Genomic DNA, 17,548 nt, shown 5'->3' with positions numbered 1-17,548 from the left:
GTTTTTCGAGAATTTTAGGAAATATGGAATAAAAAATATGAACTTTCACTATATTTAAAAGAAAAACAAATATAATAGTTTACTTGCCAGTAAAAACAATTACTTGTTTTAGGATGCTGTACATTTTATTTATTTCAATAACAAGTTTACTGTTCACAAATCTTAATATTAATAAAAAAAAGCTTTTTTCTTAAACTTGCATGTGATAATTATATTTTTTTCTAATTTATTATGTTATCAATCCAAATTGTCTCTATCAAATTACGGAGTGTGCTTTTTGCTGTGAGTGTGTGTACGGATTTTAACAGAAAAGCAAAAAATGTTTTACAATTAAAAACAAAATGAATTTTACAAAGTTTTAGTTTAAAATTAAAAAAGAACTGTTCTTCTGGGACAAATTAATCAATTTTAATTACTTTGACTCATACTGACTCAGAATTTCCTTTAATTTTAATTTTGAAAATTTTAATATGATTATTTATTAAGAAGTAAGGAAAAAATCATTTAAAGTATTGTTTTTACTTAATGTGTGAAGATTAAATAGTTAATAAACAAAAATAGAAATCTATATATTGATCTTATAGTGAGTTAAAAAAGATTTATAGTCTTGGTTTTACGAGTTATTTATAAGTAAAAAGTATTTTACTACTCTTTAGATTTAAAAAGTGAAAAATTAATGAAAAATTTCTGAAGTTTTTATATCTAATTACTAAATGTATTGAAGATTTTGTAAAAACTGCAGCATTTTTGTTTAGAAAAAGGTAGTTTGTTTCGAGATTTACAGTAAATAAAAATAAAATAAATGAATTACAAAAGGTTAATTAAAATTAACTTCAGTTTAAAAATAGAATAGTGACGTATAATTTAATAAGTAGTTAAAAATAAAACACAATATGAAAACTATATCAACTTAAATAACTTTTGTACTAATGATTGGATTTTCACAAAATAAGTGGAGCTTTGAATGGTTTGAAAACGTAAGCTCATATATTCTAATAAAATAGTTCTAAATATTATTTAAGTTATATACAAAAAAATAACGTACTTTCGCTGAATAAATGAACATTTTCAATATTTGAACATCAAATTATGAAGGAATCCGGAAAATGAAAAATGTGGAATCGATAGTTTCAGCTGGAAATCAGTCTAATGTTTGTGCCCTTAACTTAAATTTCATGTCTTGAGTATTTAGCTTGAACTACGAAAGTTTAAAAACAAATAGGAAAATAAAAGTCCAAAAAATTACAGAATCTTAAAAGTGAATCTTTTCATTACTTAAAAGTATGTAACGCTAATTTCTTAAAATGGCAATATACGAAACACCTACAGTGAAATTGGCTGAATAGATTCTGAGTTATACAACTTTAATAATGCAATATTTTTGATTTTCTATTTTCCCTCATTCCTAACCAAATTTTGCATTTCTTTTTTTAAAGTTATTGTTTAAAATGACGTCAAACTTGTATACCTTACAATTCAAAATTTCAATCCTTCTAAAATTTACTAATAAGAAACTAATAAATATTTTTCACATCTTTGCATAAATTAAAATTGTTATTTTGTACAAAAGAATTTAAAGCTCTGTAAATATTTGAGTATTAGAACAAAAGTTGTTCAGGTTGATATAGTTTTTTCTTTGGTGTTCATTATACAATAATGGTTAAAGTATTTTAATAATTTGATTTTTTTGCTGCTTGCAGTATTTTGGAAGAAATAATACTTTTGGTTTCTTCGTGTATTCGTTTAGACAATATCTTTAATTTTATTACAAAAATAGAGATTTTATAACAGGATTTTATGATCGTGTTTTTGCAATTTAAGATTTAGTTAAAATTTCTAGCCAAGTCGATATTGTATTGAATAATGTTAGTTTAGATTTATCAAAATTTTTTTTCTGGAAAGTAAAGGTATCGATGGGAAATGATGGTGTTGGATTTTCCTTCGCACGAATTTTCTAAATAAATATAAAATAAGAAGAGTATAAATAAAGATATATTGAATTAATATTGCGTAAAGTCAATCTTAATATTTAGGGTCTTGCAAAATTTTAGAATAATAATATAACAGAAAAATTTTATTAAAGCATGTTAAATACACAGTAAAAAAATTCCGGATTAAATTACTGTAAAATGGTACTTTTTATCGTAAAATCCATCTTTACAGTTACAGAAAACAAATTTTGACATACCGAAGTTTTTATAGTAATAACTATCATAAAATCACTGAATCACTCCAATTAAATACAGTAAATATTACTTCAATATAGTATTTCAAGATAAAATTGAATTGTACTGTTCAATGGATTCAATGGATGTTGTAGCTTAATGACGGTACATTATGCAGCTATTTGACCCAAAATTTTTTATAATGTATAAGAAATGCTTTCTTTCTGTACATCGTTAATTAATTGGGAATTGGACATTCAATATTCATAGTTAAAAATTTGATTTAATTACTAGCATTAAGGGGTCACAGTACCCAAAAAATGACAAAAATACCAAAAATTTTTTTATTGCTTATAATAAAACTTCAAAGTATTTCAAATGTACAGTAACAAAGTATTTCAAATGTACAGTAAAAAGTAAACTTTTTTATCTTGAGTATAATACACTTATTTAAACTGTGCATGGAATAAGCATTTTATGAGGTATTACAATTTTTACGGCATGTTATATATACCTAACAGGAATTTTTACCCTTTTTTACTACTTTTTTNGTAAAGTCAATCTTAATATTTAGGGTCTTGCAAAATTTTAGAATAATAATATAACAGAAAAATTTTATTAAAGCATGTTAAATACACAGTAAAAAAATTCCGGATTAAATTACTGTAAAATGGTACTTTTTATCGTAAAATCCATCTTTACAGTTACAGAAAACAAATTTTGACATACCGAAGTTTTTATAGTAATAACTATCATAAAATCACTGAATCACTCCAATTAAATACAGTAAACATTACTTCAATATAGTATTTCAAGATAAAATTGAATTGTACTGTTCAATGGATTCAATGGATGTTGTAGCTTAATGACGGTACATTATACAGCTATTTGACCCAAAATTTTTTATAATGTATAAGAAATGCTTTCTTTCTGTACATCGTTAATTAATTGGGAATTGGACATTCAATATTCATAGTTAAAAATTTGATTTAATTACTAGCATTAAACGAGAAAAAATAATTTTAGTGCAAATGCCATACTTGCATGGTTAGGAAATTTCTTGTTAAAAAACAATATGCTGGCAATTTAACCAAAGTTTACGATATTTAAACCTTTGGTTTGGTACTCTTTTCCATTTGTCAATAGTTTACTGGAGTATCTGGTTCTTAAAGTTATAGTTGTTTTTGCCACACATTTATACAAAGTGAAGGTTTTCCTTGCATGTTCTAACTGTAATGCCTGACGGACTACGTCCGAACATATCCTTGACTGCCTTGGTCTTTTCAGAGGAGATCTCTGCGTGGATCCCCTCTACATGCTTGATATACTCAAAGTTGCAGGTAGCTTGAACTTGATTTAGCTTTACTAACAACTGAGGACTTGCAGCAACACACAAAACATTGAATATAAGCTTTCAAGTTGAATATGAAGAGTCAATACTCTAGCTGAAGAACAGATGGCACAAATTAGATGCATCGATTGCAGTGATGAAGTAACTGGTTCTAATCCCATTGTATTCCTTGATATATTTTTGTGATTTCTTTCTCTATCTTGTACTATCAATACAAGTACTTATAATCCGAACATTATAATGAGTACTCAAGCCTGCATAAGTATGTGTAACGATAGATAAATAAATAAAAGTAGCTAGATAACACCAATTGTGAGGAGATATTTGAGTTTGGTACATTCACGCTTTCATTTTAGGATATTGGAAGATTCCTTTTGCGTAGCAATTAATAAGTTACTGAGTTTTTGCCTGTTTCAGGTATTTGTATATTTGCAAATACTCATTTTTAAAGTTTTAAGTCCCACAGTGCCATCGTATAGTCATAAAACACAGTTCTCCGTGCATCACAAAAATAAAGCATCATTGACTATGGTCAGTAAGCGAGGAACCACTTTTATCAGTTTGTGAAGGGACCGAGGGTGCAAGGTATTAGTACTCGTCAAAATGTTCGAACGTAAAACGCTCGACTTCCCATGCAGGTCATTCAGCTACCACAGTGGAATTGCTATAATCTCTGGAGAGATATTTTGATAGCATGTCATCGAATCATCATCAGGGATGTTTCCTGGACCATCACCAATAGCCTATTATGCAGTTCTAGTGCAACATAAATAATGGTTGATAAAGTTAGATTATAGTTAATATAGAAAAAAAAATCAACCAAAGGCGAAGTTTACAAGTGTTTACTAAATAAAATAGAAATTATCCTACTGAAAATTTTGTGTTGTCGAAAATTATACTAGTGTGGTAAAATTACCAATTCGGCTTTTTTGGAGAAATTACCAAATTTTAGGACCTTTAAATATTTTAAATCATTAAAATGTTTTAAAAATTTAAAATGTTTTCATCTACCTAAAATTGTATATCGTATATTCATAATAAACAACAGTATATATATTACTTACCAAACATATTTTTTTTCAATTCTGGAGAGTGAGACAAAAGAAAAAAAATCAGAAAATATACATCATTTACTATTTGCCTTTGCTATTATTTTTATACAATGAAGAGAAGTAAATTAAAGATGCTATCACTAAAGCAAATGCAGCGGTCTTACATAAAGTGAAACAATTACACCCTTAGAAAGTTTTATTTATGTATTTAATGATATCTCTAAAATAATTTCATTGTTTTAGTGTTTAAGTGGAAGCTGCATTGGATAGCTGCTTTTCCCGTGATTTCTGTTTGGAGTAATGTCATTATATCAGCTTATTCTAGCATGTAGCATCTTGGGAGGTAAAATTTTTTAAAAACTATGAAACATTGACAGCTTATATCATAGATTGTAATCATTACCTAATAAAAATGATATAATTTTTTTTTCTAGAAATAATAATAAAAATGGCTTGATTGACACTCTTGTAATATCATCTAATTCTTATATTTTATAGTTGGAGTATTTCCAATAGGTAAGTTGAAAACAACTGTTATAAAATTTTTATGTATGAGATTCAAACTTTAAAAAAACTAAAAAAAAAATTAAAAAAAATAAAAATAGTATTTAAAGAGCTTCTCTTATGTTATATAGGTGTTTTAATCCTAACAAAAAAAATTTGAATTACTAGAATTCATACCAAAATTTAGTAAAGTGTTCAAAAATTAATTAGGTTTTTCAGTTTTGATCTAATGTATTTAATGAAACCAAAGTGTTGAAAGGCTCTAGAACTTAATAAACTTAATCATAATAAGATAAACCTAATCGATAAACTTAACGAGAGTTTTTTTTTCGAAATTACAATTTGTTCAACAGTTATTTTAATATTAAGAATTTTTTTCGTGAAATTTTTTCACTTTTTTTGGTTTTAAATAATGATTATTTTTCGATTGTGGTCGAAACATATATGTTTCGTGATCATTATTTTACGAGACCGTACTTGACTTGAAGTCAAACTCAACAAAAAATGGATGCATAAAATTAAAAGCATAAGTCTCAACATTTATATAGGTATTTTTCACAAATATAAATATCTCAATTGGGGTAAAAATCGTTTGCATCTTGAGTTGTTAAAATCACCGTTATAAATTGTTAACAAGTAAAATTACTTCTCACATTAATTCCTTTTTCTTGTGTCACACTTCAAATAAAAGTAATCTCTTATCTCTTACGATTAACTTAATACCAAGATATTCTTATATAAAATTATATAAATTATGTTTTACATTCAAAATTATCTTTTTTTAAAGTGTCGAGTTAAGGAAAAATTCCTGAGGTTTTTGAGCGGAGCCTCTAAATCTTATTCTTGTTGTTGCGACATGAAAATATATGCAATACGGTTTATAGGGTTGACCCTTTTATACTTTCATTCCTCCATAGATCGTAATTTTGACCTGAACTAGAGAACGCTCAATCTCCGATTCAGTACTTCCAGAGCTATAATTTGTTGTGGGAGGACTTTGTCATCCGACAGATTTAACGTGTACTAGTCACCATTTACTGCACGAAGAATCTCAGGACAGTGGGTATTAAACTCACGACCTCTCGGATATGGGCCAAATGCCCTAACATTCAGGCTATCCCGGACCTTTTATTTAAAATTTTTTTTTTTTAATTTTATCATTTGATTCCGTATTTTATTGTTATCATGAAACTACTTACATTGTATAACAGTTAATTTCATATGCTTTTAGCCATACCTCAATTTTTTTTAAAGAAATATCTCTTTTTATTGATTTCCATTCTGATCCAATCGCGAGACGCAATGTATACTGACTATAAAACTATTTTCATAAGTTTTTGAGTCGATGTTTGATTCTTATGGATATCATATTTTCAATTTATGATTGTATGAACAATTATTTAAAAAAAATTGTAATTTTGAAAAGATTACTCAATTGTGAATTCCGTTTTTTTATTTTGTTTTCATTTATTTTTTGATTCTGTTTTTCTTTTTTTACGTAAGAACCTAAATTTCAAACAATATGATTGATGATCAAAATGAAAGTAATCAAAATTAAAAATTACGTTAAAAGCAATTTTATTTTCATTTCAGTTGCTAAGAAACTATATTAGTTACATAAAAACATATAATGTGCATTATGGAAATCATAGAAAATTTCACACTTGCTTTGAAATGATTGAAAAATAATTTCTAAATATGTGTCAATTGAATTTAAAAGTTGTCAGTAAATTCAGCTTTGCTTTTTCAATAAATATTTACAGAACTTAAATTTTAATTTTAAGAACAAAGTTAAATATTGAAACTAAAAAGGAAATGTCAGTGCAACATTTTCAAAAATTAGCACGAGTACAACAAAGTAAAATAATTTTAAAATTTTTTGATAATTGTACAGCATTATTTAATCTTTTTTAATGCTAATAACTCAATTGGTAGCCTTAAGAGTTAATATTTATTTTGGAGACCATACAAGTCTTGATATAAATCTAAATCAATCATAATATTTCAGAAAAACAAAAAAAGAGATATTAACTGGTGCACAGCATCTTAAGTTTAATGTATGCATAAGATGTACATAATGTAAACATTGGCACCGGAAACTTTATTTAATATGAAAAGTATTGAGTAGAGACTCAATTGGACCAAAAATGAGTCATAAAATGCTTTCATAAAAAAGTGTTATTATATGAAGAAACATGATGTAAAACTAAATATAGAGACATTGGTACTAAGGTTAATTCTATTTTTATGTAATCCAAATAATAATAATAATTTATGGTAAGTTTATTCAAGTTCAGTTATTTCTTGTCTGCTGTTACTGCTGTCTGCTGTTACTACAGATGTTGTCTGCTGTTACTGCTGTTAAAATCAGGATGATGTTAGATAACGTAAGACGAAAGGCAGTTTATCCATTATAATTTTTTTTATAATTCTTCAAATGAGATAGCAGTTTACTTCAATTTTAGAAAATTATGAAGGATTTTACATAAATAATACTGAGTTACGGTGGCTCAAGAGGTATGGGTTACGCTACCCAATGAGGTCGCTACCCACCAACGGGTTCGAATCGCGGCGGTGGATTGTTGTTATGAATCCTGCTCTTGGCTTACATTTCTACAGTGCTGACGTAAAACATCCTCAGTGTTAGTAGGATTACGGGTTGAAATTCCTTTGCAACGGAGAAGTTATCGTGATTTTTCTCTCCAATTAAGGCAAATGTGGGTTGGTTCCCTCACATACCCTTTCGCGAAGGTTAGTTTTTCCAATGCTTGATCTAGGAGGTTTCTTTGTCTTCCGGATGGGGTTCAAGATTAGTAGGCTCTGAAGTTAAAAAGTGATAGCCTTTCTCTTGGATTCGGGTCGCAGCAGTACAACACCGGCTATGAAATAAAGAAATAAATAAGTAATTTTTTAAAAAATCAATTAAAATAAAGTATGGGAAAAATGTCACTTAAAATGGTTTTATATCAAACAAATCATCTCCATTCTGTCCAAAACCACTGTACTAAATTTTTTATTTTTTAAGAAACTCAACACACTACAAAAGATTGTCATTTAGTACCTTCATACAATAAAATTTAGGAAATTGCATGTTTATGCAAAATAAACAAATGTTATAAACTTAAAAAATTTAAAGTAGAACCTTTGTCCTAAAAATTTTAATTATTTTAAAATTACTATTTCGAACATATTTCCATTAAGTTATTCGCATAGATTCAAAGTGATTTTTATAAAGTAGTATCTTGTCTCACCCATTTAGAAATGAACCAACCTCTAATTACATGAATCGCTAAATAAAAATGAAATCTAAATAGAATTATTCGAGCATTTATTTAATTCATCTGTATTCGAATTAGAAAAATCATTTAGATATTGAAATTTTTTGAAGAAAAAATGTGTTTCAAAGATATTCCCTGTGCTATAATCAAATGCAAGAACACGTTTTAGTACTTATTTACAATATGATTATACTTAAATAGTGTAAAAGTGAAAAGATGTTTTAATACGTAGGACAGTGTTTGTTACATAAAAAACTTATAAATAAGAGAAAAGGCTAATAAATATTGTCAACTTCTTTATTAAGATTTTTTAAATGTGAAAAAAATATTACAACGCTTTATTCTATTTTTAGGACAATTTAATCCGTTTCCTCCTGGTGAAAATTTTACTTATTTTTTGTAAAAATAAAATTACATTTTCTATAGAAATGATAATATAAAAAAAATATAAAAATATTTATAATATTTTTTTCAGGTTTTAATCAGTTTCCTCCAGGTATCAATGACCTTAATTTTTAAAAACATAAACATACATTTTTTTTTTATAGAATTGACATAAATTAGTGTAATAAGATAGAAATAGAATAATATAGTACTTATTATGAAGTGTTTCGAATCTTATTTTTAGGTTTTAACCCATTTCAATCACCAGGTAAGAAGATTTTTTTTCACTAAGTAATGGTTGAAAAACTTATTTATCTATTTATGTAATAGATTAAATAATCGCAAGAACTTATTTTTCTAACAATCAATACGAAACGAAGCAATTTTTTAATCTAGAGAACTATTTTCATTTAAAAATTTACTTTCTAATGATTTTAAAGTATACCTGTTTACGTTTAAGTTTTTGTTTTTCAGGATTTTTCAACCCAGCTGCAAAAGCAGTTCAAGGTAAAATTAGCTAGAAATGTTTCATAAATAGCATTATATCTCTGACTTAAGCATCTCAACCCTTATAAAGAAGATTTTAAAGTATATTCTTCCAGATTACGTACAAGTTTTTGATTTTTAGGATTTTTCAACCCACCTGCAGCTGCCGCACCTCAAGGTAAAATTAGCTAGAAATGTTTCATAAACAGCATTATATCTCTAACTTTAGCATCTCAACCCTTATAAAGAATATTTTAAAATATTTTCTTCCAATTTATGTACAAGTTTTTGTTTTTTAGGATTTTTCAATCCAGCTGCAAAAGCAGTTCAAGGTAAAATTAGCTAGAAATGTTTCATAAATAGCATTATATCTCTGACTTTAGCATCTCAACCCTTATAAAGAAGATTTTAAAGTATATTCTTCCAGTTTACGTACAAGTTTTTGTTTTTTTAGGATTTTTCAACCCAACTGCAGCTGCCGCACCTCAAGGTAAAATTAGCTAGAAATGTTTCATAAATAGCATTATATCTCTAACTTCAGCATCTCAACCCTTATAATGATATCCATTAGTTTAAAAATAAAATGATTTATAAGTGCCCATATATTTTTTATATGTCATATTATTGATAATATAATAATAAATTTATTTAATGCCGTAGTTAATCAATATTAATATTAATTTTCTGGATGTCATTAATGTTTTTATTATTATTATTGCTTTATTACTACTAATTTTGTTAATATATAATATTCAAAATTTGGATTTAGTTTTTCATTACCATCGTAAGTATACATATTTATTTCAAACTGTTAAAGATTGTGCCCTATTTTCCAAAAGTTTTTTGATCCCCCTACTGTATTCCTTGTTGTGTAATAATACTAATATAGTCTTAAAATATGGTAGAAATTTACAATTTCTAAGAAATAGTTTATCATTTCAAATAATATAATTCTAAGGAGTGGTTGGGAGATTTTTTCTAGGCAACTTAAAATTATCGATAGCAGTTGAGAAAGACATTTTATTTTTCACATATGTATATTTATACGGTATTATTCATTGTAATATAAATCTTTCTAATTCTGCTGTAAAAAATAAATTAAAAAAATATTAAATAAGCAAAGAAAAAAAATTACAGTTTTTGATTTAAAAACTGCAAAAAATATTCTTTTGGAAGAGTAATTATAAATATTGTGATTGAATGTGCTTGAGAAATAATAAATAATATATTAATAAGTATAATTTCTGCAAGAATTTTTATCCTATTGTAGTATTGTATTCTATTATTTGTCTCCATTAGTTTGATGTATAAACAGTGGTGATAAAATATTATTTCATGCTGAAAAAATGCAGAAAAACTATGTAATATTATTTGCAAGAAAAAATTCTAATATTAATTTTGAAATGAAATAATCCATAATCAGACATATTATAAAAAATTGGTTTATGGAAGTTCAGAAGCAAGCTATCATTTCACGATGAAGAATTTTCTTAAACTTTACATGAATTTTTTTTAATGATAATAACAAAACATTTTAGAATCATCATAAAACCCTTATCACTTATTCAATATATCTATCATTCATTATTATTCATTTATACCTATATTTTTATGAATATATATTTTGTAAAGTTAAAACTTCGGGTAACCTATAAACTTCAGATATTCTATGTGTGCTCTATTTTTTTAGACTTTTTAATTGCTTTTCAGAAACATTTTACCCAGATGGACATGGCGGTAAGTGTCTTATACGTAATCGTACGGTAGATGGTAGTAAATAGTGCGTAAATTTACATTCAGAGAAATAAATGCTAGATGAAGTAAGTTATCCCGCAGTGGTCTTATCGTAAAAATATTGTCCTAATAAAACACTGGAGTCAAGCATCACTGGCTAAGGTCAGTAGGCTGGTAGAGAACACTTTGGTCTACCTACTCTCTTAAAATGAACGAGTGAAAATAACTCAACTTGAGTGCTATTTAACTCTTTCATCTAGATAAAACCGACCTTCTCATCTTGAGTTAAAATCTCTCAAGTGAAAGAGTTATATGGAAATAGCTCAATTTGAGTGAAAAAAATTTCACTCAAATTTGAGTTATTTTCACTCGAATTTGAGTGATTTCCAGTATTTCAGTTTGTAAATTGCAGTCCAAATTTTTACTATTAATATAGAAAATTTTTGTATTTAGTGGTGCCATCTATCGTAAGCGATTGAAAATACTATAGTTTTTGTTTAAAAAATTCCTTTTGAAAGAAAGCCTTAGACGGGAATTCTTTTTATCATAACGTTTGTTGAATTTTAATATCGAATTAGATAGTATAGTACTTGTGAAAGTTTTCGCTGTGAGCATATCGACACTGTGTATCCTGGGACTCGAACTCGCTTCCCGTCTGTCGTGAGTTCGTCCGATTAACCCTCTCGGCTACAGTCCTGTGTCAAGACAGCTACAAAGAACTAATTACTTTCATGAACTGGGTCTTGTTGGCGAGGATAAAGTTTTTATTTGTTAAATCAAATAAGGTGAAAACACAGTTAAATTTTTTTTCAGAGTTAACAGTTTGAATAGCAGCATTTCATGGTTATCCAATTGTTTTGATTGTATACGGTAAAGCAACAAATAAATGAATTATTACTTAAGAGTTTTTTATAAGAAAAATTCCTAACCACTGTAGATTTGAGTTTTTTTTTCTTTCTCCTAAGTTTCGTCATTTTTCTTTTAACTTTAATTTTTAAAAGTAAGGAGCTCTAAACGAATTTTTAAAGTAAGCAGTTTTATAAATATTATGCTCATTTAGGTTCAATTGAAAATACTATGAGTTATTTTTTTCGAACAAATTTATTCGTTTAATTTATAAAGCTTTATTTTTAAGCAATAAAAAAGGTATATTGTTTTAAATTGCCTAATTTTTTTAAGACAAATTTCTGAAACTAAGTGAAATTAATAAATTCTTGAAGAAGACGTTTGAAGCTAAAAAAATCTGGATTAAATACCCTTTTTCAAACTCAATTTTGCAAACTCTTTTGATATAAATTTGTTTAAAATCCAAACAATATATTTGTTTTGATTAGAAAAAAATAAGTATAATTTTTGTTCTGCAATAATCCTAGCTTAGTATGAATTCGAATAGAAAAATTAACTAATTAACATTAACTACTTGACTTTACTTTGTTCTTTATCTTTGTTCAAACATAGTTTTCTTAAGTCAAAAAGAAATAAATAAGAAAAATTAATAAAAACTACATTTTTAATAAAATTACTAAAATACAGAAATATTTAAATACCTAATTTTAGGCATATTTTAAACTTATTAAATTGTATCGCTTCTGTATTATAAATAATTACAATTAAATCAAGCATGTATTTCGTGAATTTTAACTATTATGAATATAGATAGTGTACGTTATTTCCGTTATCAATATATATGTTTAGAATATTTACCTAATTGTAAGAAATTAATAAATAATCAAAAAGAAAAAAAAAAGAAAAAACATTATAAAAATTTAATATACCAGCCAGGAAAACAAGATTGAAGACATCAAACTCTTTCAATTTTACAACAATGCAAAATAACTGCAGTTTTTCGGCTGATTCATCAGAAAGTATACTTCTGAAGCAATGACTGCATAATTACTTCAAATTTAATGCAAAATGACCACGGATTTAAAGTTTCAGTTTTTTCTAAATTTATGATTTTAAAGTGACCTCACTTAAACTATAGTAATTTTGTAAACAATAGCTAAAAGGATTTTCGAAATAAATTACTGAGAAATTACTTCGCATTAGCTGCAAAATAACTGCAGTGTTTTTACATTGAAGATTGCACTACAGAAAATTTGCATTTAACTCTAGAAAAACGACGAAATTACTTCAGTTCTGTAGAAAAACTACAGGTTATTTTCAGCTGGGAAATAGGTATATAAATTCAAATTGAATTATATCTCATAATAAATATTACTTTTAATTCTGCTCCTATTTTTTTACTATTAATCTATAAATATTGAAGAATTCTAATTTATTTGCATTTTCAAATACTTTAATTAGCATTGTACTTTTAATTAAATATTGATTCTGCATTTTCAACTTTGCTTCGAAAATGGAACTTGAAGAAAAGTGGTAAGAACTTTTATGCTAGCAACAAAAGAAAAATAGTTTGTATAATGTGATAAATACTTTATGAAACACGAAGGTAGTATTAATTCTGAATTCCAATTAAATAAAAGCTAAAAACAGGATAAAAACAGAAAAATTCAAAATACGCTTTTTCTTTGAAAGATATACTTATAATAAAATGCACTGAACATCTGAAGATTCTGATATATAAGAATGGATAATGCAAATGTGAACTTTCATAAATTAAAGACAGTCAACTTTATTAATAGAAAGCAATTTAAATAACAGCAATTATAGACTGTAAGAAAAATAATTTCGCAAATATCTTTTATAAAAGAAGTATAGAATGATATGAAATTAATTATCCAGAAATGTTTTGTACCAAAATTATACATCAAAAAAACTAAAACTTGAATATAAATTTATTATATTAAAATAAAATGTTAAAACTTTAATATGAAATCTGAAAAAATTCTAAAGCTCTTATCAGATATAATATATTCCCACATGCTCTGACAAAGATTCTAGCATGGAATCAGATTTTTTTAATATTCCATAATCATCCACATTTAACAATTAATATTTTCATATCTAATATTTTTTTTGACAAATAATTTAAATGAATGGCATTTTATTAAAAAACGCTGAAAAACAGCTAATTTAAATGGAATGTGTATGTAACACATTCAAAATAAAAGTATTTCCGAAATAAAAGCAACAAGGTATATCTACTTATTAAAAAGCAAAACAGCGTCTTCTTCAGAAATACCGCTGTGAACTAAAAGTTGTTTTAATTCTTCTTAATTCAAAATATTAAATGACATATTCTCCAGAAAAAAAATTCAGCGTAAAATAAAAACGAAGACATAATCTATTTAGATCACTGAACATAACAATTTTATTTAGAAATATTATCGTTTGCTTTTTAAAATGAAACGATAGAAATTCCACCTTACAGCTCACTCAATAAATAAATCACACAAGTTTGAGCTAAAAGCACTCAAACATTGCTTAATAAATACCACTCAAGTTTGAGTAAGCGCAAAGCAAGAATTTCGCTCAAATAAGAATGTATTTCACTCAAGTTGAGTTAAAAAAATTTAACTCTTTTCTGAGTTGGAGAAATAACTCTTTCATTTTAAGACCGCGGTATCGGTCTCCAAAACTGCTCTACTTTATAGTACTAGGTCACTGAACGCGTAGGTCGTTGAGCTACTAAAGTGAAGGAGCCCTCTGCTGAGGATAGAGATTGTGATGGGATGTCTTAAAAATCATTATTAGGGAAGCATCCCAGACCGTCGCGAATAGCCCAATGAGCAGTTTTAGTGCGACGTAATAAAATTCTTACCTACCTAATTTTAAGTGATTTTTGTTTTCATATGATATTTCAAATGCCTTAAGTATTTTCCTCTTTGAAGTATTTCATAAAAATCAGAGGTAAAAAAATATAGATTAATGACAATTCAACACAATTGATAAATGATGAGCTTTTGTTGGAAGTTTAATAGTGAATTTTGTCTTAATTTAAGTACCAAAAATTTTATGATGCATTATAAATGCATCATAATGCATGTTGAATGCATGTTAGCAGCTTTAATTTATGTCCAAGAGACATAAATTAAATGCAAAAAACAAAAATTAAAAAAGCAATACATTAAGAGTATTACATTTTTTTTTAAATAAAATAACTTTGTGAGTAAAATAACAGTGTCTTAGATAAAAGATAAAATGTTAACGAAATATACTTGATAGTTTGCGACCTTTATTTTAAAATTTCATGACATAAGAAATATTATTTGAAGTACTATAGTATTTATTATTTTATTATTAGAGAATTATAGTACTAGAGTATTTATTTATAATATAAAAGGAACTAATTCTCATATTTTTGACTGTATCAATTCAATTCTTTTTAGGGTACTACGAAGCTCAACCACAGGGTAATTATAAATTTCTTTAACTTTTTAGCGTATGAATTTTAATTCTGGGGGAAATATCGATATTGTATATATATATAAANTTTTTTTCTAGGCAACTTCAAATTATAGATAGCAGTTAAGAGAGAAATTTTATTTTTCGCATATGTATGTTTATTCGGTATTATTCTTTGTAATATAAATCTTTATAATTCTTCTGTAAAAAATAAATTTTAAAAATATTAAACAAACGAAGAAAAAAAAATTCAGTTTTTGACTTAAAAACTGCTCAAAATATATTTTTGGAAGACTACTTATTATTATTGTGATTGAATGTGCTTGAAAAATAATAAATAATTTATTAATAAGTTTAGTTTCTGCATGAATTATTCTCTTTTTGTAGCATTGTATTCTGTTATTTGTCTCGATTAGTTTGATATATAAACAGTAGAAATTAAATATTATTTGATGCTGAAACAATGAAATTTTTTTATGTAATATTATTTGCAAGCAGAAATTCTAATATTAATTTTGAAATAAAATAATCGATAATCAGCTATATTATGAGAAATTGGTTTATGGAAGTTCAGAAGCAAGCTATCATTTCACGATGAAGAATTTTCTTAAACTTTACATGAATTTTTGTTTTATAATAATAACAAAACATTCTAGAATCAATATAAAATCATTATCACTTATTCAATATATATATCATTCATTATTATTCATTTATAACTATATTTTTTTGAATATATATTTTGAAAAGTTTAAACTTCTGGTAACCTATAAACTTCAGACATTCTATGAGAGTTCTATTTTTTTATACTTTTTAATTGTTTTTCAGAAACATTTTACCCAAATGGAAATGGCGGTTAGTGTCTTATACAAAATCGTACATTAGATGGTTGTCAATAGTGTTTAATTTTACATTCACAGAAATGAATGTCAGACGAAGTAAGTTTTCCGGCAGTGGTCTTAACGTAAAGACATTGTCCCAGTAAAACACCGAAGGCAAACATCACTGGCTGTGGACAGTTAGCGGGTAGAGAACACATTGATCAGCCTATGTATCCCAACTGTCGAGAATAGCCCATTGAGCAGCTCTAGTGCGTTATAAATAAAATTCCTACCTACCTAATTTTAAGTGATTTTTTAACGATATGAGAAAGTGTGCATTTTATTTAATTTAAGTTTGAAGCTTTCATTCAGACTAAATATTAATTTTTTGTCAGATTACCCGAGCTATTTTATTTGATTACAGAGATCGCGATAAAATCCCCCTTTACATACTCACCTTATGATTATCCTTTTATAAACCAGGCTGTGAAGTATAGTTTCAAAAAAATTAAATTTACTAATGTTTTTTTAAAAAATTAAATAGTACAGAGTTTAAGAATTTCGCATCCTACATGATATACACATGTAAAGTGGAACTCGACGCCACAAGAGGATCAGCTCATTAGGTTTGATAACACTCGTATGACGTCACTTACAGGTATTCAGTTAAATCTGATATAAAAACTTTTTTCAGATTGTTAAAAAATCCGAGACTGAGAGTTGTAATGTAAACAAACGTGGTTCGACACAAACTATGTGATTAGTTTCAAGTACCCAAATTTAACTATGCAATTGAAATATAGAAATCTTCCATGCATTTAAAATAGTTTATTTCTGAAAATATTTTGATAATTATTAGATAAGGTAGAGTTGGATCTACTTAATTAAAGAAAAATCTTTTTATCTTTTTGAAATGTTGTTTTCATATGATATTTCAGAGGCTTTAAATATTTTCCTGCTTGTAGTATTTTATAAAACTCACAGGAAAAAAAATATTAATTATCATTTAAAACATTCGATAAATGAAGAACTTTTGTTGGAAAAAAAAGTGGATATTGTTTTGAATAATATATTTAAAAAATTTTTGAAATAAAATAACTTTGTGAATGAAATAACAGTGTTTTAGATAAATGATAAAATGCGAACGAAATACACTTGATAGTTTGCGTCTTTTATTTTAAAATTTTATGATTTATGGAATATTATTTGTAGTCTTATTAGAGTATTTATTTAGAACATGAAAGGAACTAATTGTCCTTTAATTGAATATCACAATTTATATAAATAAATTCTTTTCAGGGAACTACGAAGCCCAAGCACAGGGTAAATATTAGTTTTTTTTAAATTTTTTTATGTATGGAGAACTCACACATGTATTAAAGTTTAAAATATCAGTATTATATATATACATACACACATATATATATATATATATATTTATATCTATATATATACACCAAGCATT

At 26.2% G+C, this 17,548-nt stretch overlaps 1 protein-coding gene across 1 annotated transcript in view; it reads left to right on the top strand.

The window, feature by feature from the left end:
* Nucleotides 1–4,778: 4,778 nt before the first annotated feature.
* LOC107444692 (uncharacterized) overlaps nt 4,779–17,548 on the top strand; it is a gene marked incomplete in the record, with an annotated part of 37,559 nt that continues 24,789 nt past the window's right edge. The window contains 14 exon segments of the mRNA XM_071178619.1: nt 4,779–4,911; nt 5,067–5,084; nt 8,704–8,727; nt 8,826–8,846; nt 8,979–9,002; nt 9,209–9,241; nt 9,363–9,398; nt 9,520–9,552; nt 9,675–9,710; nt 9,990–10,004; nt 10,931–10,957; nt 15,247–15,270; nt 16,091–16,117; nt 17,383–17,395. Of these exon segments, the coding sequence (XP_071034720.1) occupies nt 4,869–4,911; nt 5,067–5,084; nt 8,704–8,727; nt 8,826–8,846; nt 8,979–9,002; nt 9,209–9,241; nt 9,363–9,398; nt 9,520–9,552; nt 9,675–9,710; nt 9,990–10,004; nt 10,931–10,957; nt 15,247–15,270; nt 16,091–16,117; nt 17,383–17,395 (374 nt within the window).

This window comes from Parasteatoda tepidariorum, chromosome 1 (assembly GCF_043381705.1).
Source record: "Parasteatoda tepidariorum isolate YZ-2023 chromosome 1, CAS_Ptep_4.0, whole genome shotgun sequence".
Classification (NCBI taxonomy): domain Eukaryota; kingdom Metazoa; phylum Arthropoda; class Arachnida; order Araneae; family Theridiidae; genus Parasteatoda; species Parasteatoda tepidariorum.
This window is presented reverse-complemented; position numbering and strand designations above follow the sequence as displayed.